We start from the raw sequence: 8803 nt of genomic DNA on the forward strand, positions 1-8803 counted from the left end.
TTTATAATTTTTTTTAGTAAAGTTAACAAAAAAAGGATATGCAGGTTTCGAAAAAGAAATTGTGGGAAGAAATTAAGGCTCTTTTATCCCTTCGTCCATCTGTAAAATGTCTTCAAACATGGAACTTACCTTGTGTTTCATATGCCGATCATTACTCATGTGACTCCTCTTGGACTCTCGGTAAAATCACGGTAGACTCTCTTTCTATCTCTCTCTCTATTTTGTGAGTGTGAAGTATAACTTATAATATATTGGTAAAAAAAAAAAAAGTATAACTAGTATCTCGTATAGTTATAAAAAATTGCTTAATTAGTTATAAATCATCTATCTATTATATATATATATATATATATCTATTATATATATATATATATATATATATATATATATATATATATATATATATATATATATATATATATATATATATATATATATAAATTCTTTGCCGCTTCAATTATTCATCAACATCATAATTAATTTTTCTTCTTATACTTTATAATTAAACAAATAAAATTTACGCTTCCATGCATATGGTACCGGGCGAATTAATTAAGATTAAGCTTATAACTGCAATATATAATGCTAGCTACTCGATAGATCCCGGGCGATACGACATCTTGATATAATTCTTTACAGTAACTGTAAATTAATAATCTGAAAAGAGTATAGATGTCTATGGAATATTGTGATGATGTTCCTTAGTATTAGGTGGGGGTAGGGCGGAAGGAGCATGAGAATAGCGTCTGGACCAAAAGAGATAGTTGAGGAAGTTGAGGAAGCTTAAGACAGCCAGTAACCAATAGAAAAGATCAAGCCTATCCTGGTTAAGGTTGTTGTTGTGAAGCCAGCCAGCAGCTGAAGAAGAAGTTGAAGTGATCTTATTGACCAAAGAAACCAAAAGTGTGCTCAAGTAAAAGCCAAAGGAGTAGGAGCAATATGTGATGGCTGTCAAGAATGCTTGCATCCCTTTCAAGGACTGTTTGTAGAAGAACTCAAGAAGGCCAATGGCTGTAAACATCTCTGACAAGCCAAAGATCAAGTATTGTGGGGTTATCCAAAAGATGGACAAAACTTTGTCATGATTCACAGCTTCGTCCCTTCTCTTTTTCTCCAACAGAGCAGCTGCAACCATGGAAAAGGTAGCTAGAAAAAGACCAAAGCCTATTCGGCGCAAAGGTGGGATTCCAGACTCATGGCCGGTGAACTTTCTGGCAAAGGGGACAAAGAAGGTGTCATAGAGAGGGACTAAAACGATGAGCAAAATGTAAGGAATCGACTGAAGCGACGCAGGAGGGATATTAAAGGATTTGGTGAGATGGGTATCCATTGCTCTCCCTTGTTGGACTGAGAATGTCTGCAGTTGTGCTAAGATGGTGTTGAAAACGATGGTGCACGAGAATATCGGAATGACCGATAGCAATATCTTCACTTGCTCAACTTGCGCAACACTGCATAATCTCCACGCGCTTTCCTGATTTCCCTCTTGTTCCACTCTGATACAAGCCTTGTCCAAGAACCTGCATGCAGATCAAGTTTAGTTAAGTGGTTTGTATGTGTTGGAAAGAAAGAAATTAGAGACAACCCAACCTGAATTTATCAGTATGAATAAGATTGTTTTGGGTTCCATGAAGCATTTGAGGGTTAGATGGAAGAAGCAGGTTTCTTTTGAAAATTGCAGCCACAAGAACTTGAGCAATGGGAGTTAAAATACTGCCTTGTGGGGGCTTGTTCCTGTAATATAGAGTGCCACATATCAAGCTTATCAATCCCATTGCCATTACAGCCGCGGATACCCCGAAGCCCACATCCATTCCGGAATGAGTTTGTACCCAAACAAGAATGGTCAGGCTCACAAGTTCTCCCAAAGAGAATGCAAAATATGCAGCGTTGAAGTAGGTAGAGAGCTTCTTTAATTGCTTGGGGTTGTCTTGGTCGAATTGGTCGCCTCCGTAAGCAACCATGTTTGGCTTGACACAACCACTACCTAATGCCACCAAGTACAGGGCTACGAAGAATATCATGGCCTTCATGCCCTTTGCTTCTGAGCACTGTTCTCCTAAATCGTTGATATTGCATGGGGGTGGCTTCAACTGAGGAACATGAGCTTGGACAGAAAGCAATATGAAACCCTGTAAACATAATATTATTTGTATATATATGTGTGAAGGCTGTCTAAATAGTGAATAAAAAGTAATAGAATGAGTAGAAAAAGAGAGAGTACGGAAAGTTCAACGAAACCAAAGATGAGCATGGTCCAGAAGCTGCCGAGGTAAGAGTCGGAAAGATAGCCGCCGAGGAGGGCGAGGAGAAAGATGGTCCCAACAAAGTTAGTGACTAGGTTGGCAGCCTTGGACAAAGGGAAGTGCATCTCACTCGTCACGTAGGTTATCAGATTGTTCCCCACTGCGGCTATTGCCATTATCTCAAAAGCTTGCAACCCTAAGATTGAATTGCAGAGGGAGTTAATTAATGAATGAATTAATTAAATTAGGGAAAGAGAAAGAGAGAGAGAGAGACGGACCAAGAACAAAAGCAGCGGGAATCATTCCACCGTGTTTGGCAGGGTTGGAGGGTCTGCCTCTCCAATCCTGAGCCTGAGCTTCACCTTTGTCTGTCTCCATCAGTGAAATTCAGGTCTCACTCACTCCTGAGCTGCTATTTTATAGTGTGCCTGAGACCAATACCACGCGCTCTATTGTTGTGTGTTGTTTCATTCTCACCGACCCAAAAACCAACACTTATATTTATTTATACATTATACAACAACGTAACAGTTATACACGATCTCCGCCCGGGTGTTACTACTTTTCTCTTTCTTTCTTCACACCACGCACAAATATTTTTGTGGGACCTATCCTATGAAAACCAACCACCTCCTCTGTCTGGGGGCTCCCCTCCCCTAGCCCACAATATTATTCTTTATTTTGTCTAAAGAAAAATATTTGATAAGCATTTAACATGTTATCTAATTTTTTTTTATGTTGCTACCTAACATTTGGGGAGTGTAAAAAAAGAAATATATATATATATATATAGGCATGTTACAATTTATGAAATGTAAGAAGAGAAAGACATGAAGGAATGAGAAATGTTAATGAATCAAATTTTAATTATAAATTAACTTAGTGTCTTGTGTCATGTATGAATATTAATTTTATAATTTATAAATTTTTAATGTATTTATTTATTATATTTTAATTAATAAATAATATATTAGTAAAAATATATGTTAATATATATATAATAAAATGTTAATGTTATTAAAATCACATCAAAATTTTATATGATGTATACTATATTTTCATATACATGCATCAAGTCTATGTTTTTATGAAATTTTAAACTTCATAAAAAAGTATCCCATGAATTTTATTTTTTATTTTTATATTAATAAATTTCTATAATGTTAATTGAATAAATTGGAAAGTTAATCTAAAATATAAAAAATCTTATTTCATTGAATAAAGAAGGAAAATTTAGATTTGGAGTAAAAACTTTTTTCAAATGGATGAATGTTATTATAAAATTTTAAATGTTTTTAATATTTGAACATATTTTTATCAATTAATATTTAAATATGATTCACAAATATAATATTTCTTTTTATTTTTCATTTTTATAATTTTGAATTATATAATGTAAAACATAAGTTTGTCCTCACTCTGCAAAACTAATATAATTGCCAAAAAAAATATTGTTAACTACAAAATACTAAAAAAAATTAAATAAACTGATCTATAATTTTTTGTAATACATTATTAATAATAGTAAAATCGTTATTAAAAGATACTAAAAGAGGAATGAAATAATTGATTTAGAATAAAAATTATGAAAATACAATAATGGTATGTTATTAGGAATAAAAATTCTAAAATTAAAATTGTTTAAATTTAATGGAATAATAATTGAATATAACTCTAATGGAATGAATAATAAAAAAATATATATAATCTATTTACATAATAGAATGATATTGATTTGAATTAATAATTAAATTAAATAATATCATTTAATGTTTTTTAGGAAATACATTTGAGATTGTCATCTAATATCACTCCATAGAATCAAACTTTCTTTTACAATATATATATATATATATATATATATATATATATATATATATATATATATTAGATTAATTAAAAATCTTTAATTATTAAAAAAACTTAGATTTAATTTACTTAATAATTCTAGTAATCAAAAGTATTAGTTAATAATCTAACAGATGAACCAAATCATCAATTTGTAAAATTAGGGAGACCAAATGTTATGGATAAGAACTAGAAGAACCAAAATCATGAATTTAGAAAACTAGGGGACCAAAGCTTCAATTTAGCCTAAATTTAATTAACATTATTTTAGATTTTGAGTCCTTAATATGCTATTTCAAACTAAAGATAAAAAAATGAAATTAAAGGTTGATGCAATGGTACTAGACTCTGTTGTGTTCACATATGTTAGAACAAACCATTTTTGTCATGTGCATAAGGATTAGTTACAGTCACACATTACATACGAAATTAATCTATGATCCAATAGGTTAAAAAAACATGTTATATCAATTTTCCTTATTTTCTAAGTACACTTCCCTTACTAGTCTAAATACTCACTATACCCAATATTCCCTTATCATTTAGGAAAGTGCATTCCAAAATTGATGTTCAATTTTTTGTATTCTAGAAAATATTTTTTGGAATACAAAATCATAGGTTTTGGAAAATATTTTTTGGAATACAATTTTAATTTTGTATTTCAAAAAGTACTTTCGAGAAGTCAAATTTTTTTCAAAAAGTATTTTTCGAAATTTAATGAAAAAAAACATGTTGCATTTGTTCCAAAATTTAAAAAGATGATCATTTCAGTAAAGTGAAAGACACACAAAACATTTTATTGTGTTTATACTCCACCACTTGAAATTCTAATCAAATTACACAACATGTGTAAACCATGCATAAAGATTCAAAGATTGTAATCACTTTTTCTAGTTTGTATCAACAAGATAATAAAGTTATCATATAAGTAAAACCAAGAAAGTGAGGTAGAAAGGAATGTTTTGTTACCATGAAACTAAAAATTGGAGTGAAACAAAACAAGGACTATAATGAAAGAGAGGGTGAGTGTTTTGTTATCTTGGAAGGAGTGCATTGTGGGTAGGGTGGGGAAGTGTGCGATCATGTAAGGAAAAGAAGAAGGTTATTTTAAAATAATACTCCCTTTTTAGTAAGGAACTGTGAGCAATTCAAGAAAGCAATGAAATTTATATAAAAAAGGAAAGAGATAGATGTCAAAAGAAATTTGCAAAGACTGCAACTAAACAAAAACAAAAAAAGATCCCACAATAGGCATTGCAATGCAAAAGTGTATCACACATGTAAAATAAATAAAAAAATACCACATGGATATTCTATTGAAAATAAGCATGGATATGAAGATTCTCGATATAGGTCAACCTTTTAATTTCATTGGATATTAATTTGAATATCATAAAGTGGAAAAAAATCTATATTGTATTCACATATCCTTTGTCTCCATGAAATACTAGATAAAATCTAACAATTTTAAAGAAATATAATTAATTTGTGTAATTGATCATTCTCACGAGTTTATAATACTTGCACACCTATTAAATCAATTTAGGGGTGTTTCGTAACTTGATTTGATTTGGTTATTTATCAAAAAATCACTTAAATCAAACTTATAAAACATATGTGATTTGAAATCTGAACCAAATCAAATCAATATTTTATAATTTGATTTGATTTTTTGTAGTTTTTATTAAAATATTATTTTATTAAAATTTATATACTTTTTTTCATCTTTTAAATTAAATTATATTAAAAATTGCTAATAACAATCTATTAAACTTATTAATTTGTTAAACCTTCTATAATAAAAATCTGTCAAATTTTCACACATTTTAAATCAAACATATCTTAAAAAATCGTCTAAAAAAGAAAATGATATACATTGAATAAGTCACACACATATGTATAACACTACAAAACACTGTGAAATTCAACTAATATACACATAAAACACATAACATTAAAGTAATATGACTGTTGCGGTTTAGTTTAGTTTCAATAACACAAATCGCAGATCGAAAGAAACTAGTCCGTTTGAGACAAACAATATCCAAACAAATCCAACAAAAATCAATTTAATCTAATTTTTTATTTTTTAATGGTTTTTTATTTTTATTTTGGATGGATTTAGATTGAAAAACCCTAAATCATCTTAGCTATATCCATGACTTTAAAAAGACGATATGCTTTTTCTTAAGAGCACTCATTTCGGAATTCAATTTTTCCAAGTTTATGTCTACGAAGTTATGCGCAAAGCCACTTTAGAAAGCAAAATAAAATATATTCCGACTACCTATTACGATTAATTTATCTTCTAAAGAATATGCCGACCACTTAAGTAAAATATGCTGAGAAGAGAAAGGAGGGGGATAAGGTGTTTTGGGTGGATTCCACTTTGGTAGTTTTATTCTTTGTATATAATTATCACAATATTGTAAGGGTCTATTTGGCGAGAAGATCATTTTTTACGTAACAGTGAAAATAAATAAAAAATATTAACTATGTCGTTTTAATTAACATGAAAATAAACAAATTATGCGAATGTTTTAAATGTAAATTTTTTTAAAAAAATTATTATGTGCCTTTAAGAATCTTTTAATCAATAAGTTCTTAACTTTAATAACTATTTTTAAAAAATATAAATATGAAATTTTTTTATTAGTGGATTGTGTAAGGATTTTTATACTCAAAAAATAAACTCTTAGAAGTATATTTTAAAATTAAAAGAGCCCATTTTTTAATGTTTTATTTTATTTTATTATTTACAAGAATGAGTTGAGGGTGAAGTTTTTAACAACGGTAATTAACTTTCAACTTTCACATGCAGTTAGCAATGCGGTTCGGTGTCTTATAGCAGGACAAAAAGACTAATTTACAAGGATGTCGCTGCTAAATCATTTAAGAACAAAATGATGCTCACATTTTCGAATTCATTGGTCAATCTATTTCCTTTTCATAAATACAAGGTCTCTGTGTCCTTTTTGTTTCATGAAAAATATGGGACAAACTTTTTCGTGCACACATGGCATTAACAAAACAAAAATCTATTGCGTTTTCTTAGAAATAAAAAAAAATAGCATTGAACTAGCAATGAGGAATTTAGATAGTTTTGTCATCATTATATAAAGAAATATATAAATATGGTTTTGGTTTTTGAAAATGTATAGTGTTATCACATTAACCTCTGATTAATCTGAATTAAATTAAAAATCAATTTGACACGATCGAATGTGTATAAAATTTACACTCTTCAAACTGTGATAACTCCAACACACAAGTTGCACACCGTAAAGGTTTATCTTATCTAGAATTTATCTTTTTTATTTTTATTTTTTAGACTTGCCTTGAGTTGTTTTGCTTGTGTTTTGTAGGATATTTGTTGAAGAATGTATTTGGAAAAAGGTTGAAGAACACTACCATCAACGTAGAAGAAAAATAAATGACATTTTTTATTTACCGATTTGACTTAAGCCTACTTTATTTGGAGACAGCTTAAGCCAGCACTTGGGAGAAAACAAAAAAGGATACTGACTAAGCTTAACTTATCCCCATTTGGGGACTTAAGTGTACCTTTTTTTAAGTTTTTTTCATTTGGAAACGACTTAAGCTCAATCTTGAAGCTGTGAGTACGAGTTATTGTGCTCGTGTTTGCTTCAACAAACATCATTTGTGGACAGCTCAAGCAAGTTTTATTGATTTAATGACGATACCCACACAAAATTTTGATACACTATAAAAGGGGACCTTTGACGTATGAAGAAGGATTCTAATTTCTTCGTTTTGTATAAAAAATTTCCAATTACACATGCGTGATTCAACTGTTAGAATTTATATCCTTCTTATCTCCCTGTGTATCACGTGATATAATATCGAATTCAAGGATTAGAAATTTAGAATGTATTCTTCTTCCTGTCACAAGACGTAGACTATTTTTTAACCGCGCCTACAAGCATATGCAAAATTTCCAAATTGTCAATATATGTATATAAGTGTGTAATTAATAACATGTTTAGAACTAAAAGCACACAGTTGCATGCGTCTAATATGTTCTCAACACGAACAATGTTATAGACTATAATTTATACATAATGTAGGTGACCTTTTAACTAGAACCATTTTTTTTAAAGGAAATTCTTCTAAAGGATCACAAGCATTCTTTAACTTTTATCATTTCTCATATATTGTGAGATTTTTTTTAAAAAAATGCTTAAAAGCTGTAACGTACACACATATATATACACACACACACAAAGATTACAAGATACCCTTACAATTTTTTTTTTGATGAAATATGGGCTTGATCTTGCACATAAAGTCTTCATTAGTTTTCATGTTAAAAAATAATTGTTAAACATTTAAATGAAAATTATTCGTCTCAATTTAGGCATGTTATGCTCAATATATAATTTAATATTAACTCTATTAAAGTTAATTTTATCCCATTTTAAACCATACAATGCAACCCAAAATAACTTTTTATATATTTCTTTGTTATTTTTAATTATGGACTATAATAAAGAGAACATCCCTTATGGTGTCTCCAATAAAAATTTATTAAAAATAAATTCAACAAATAAGTATGTAAAATTATTGTTTTTACTACTAATATTGATATAATAACAAATGAATATTTATTATTATTCGAGTTGGAAACAAAATATTTCTTTCACGGTAGACTTAACGAAAAAATATACGTAGAAGAGAGTACATATAAT

General features: G+C 29.3%; 1 protein-coding gene across 1 annotated transcript; it reads right to left on the minus strand.

The window, feature by feature from the left end:
• Positions 1 to 552: 552 nt before the first annotated feature.
• Positions 553 to 2719, minus strand: LOC100807780 (protein NRT1/ PTR FAMILY 4.3). Its single transcript, XM_003529648.5, has 4 exons — positions 2525 to 2719; positions 2225 to 2442; positions 1591 to 2132; positions 553 to 1520 (listed from the first exon to the last, which is right to left on the minus strand). Exons 1-4 carry the CDS (start codon positions 2622 to 2624, stop codon positions 677 to 679), a joined length of 1704 nt encoding a protein of 567 aa, XP_003529696.1. The 5' UTR covers positions 2625 to 2719; the 3' UTR covers positions 553 to 676.
• Between the last annotated feature and the right edge of the window lie 6084 nt (positions 2720 to 8803).

The sequence above is a fragment of the Glycine max genome, chromosome 7, assembly GCF_000004515.6.
Source record: "Glycine max cultivar Williams 82 chromosome 7, Glycine_max_v4.0, whole genome shotgun sequence".
Lineage (NCBI taxonomy): Eukaryota > Viridiplantae > Streptophyta > Magnoliopsida > Fabales > Fabaceae > Glycine > Glycine max.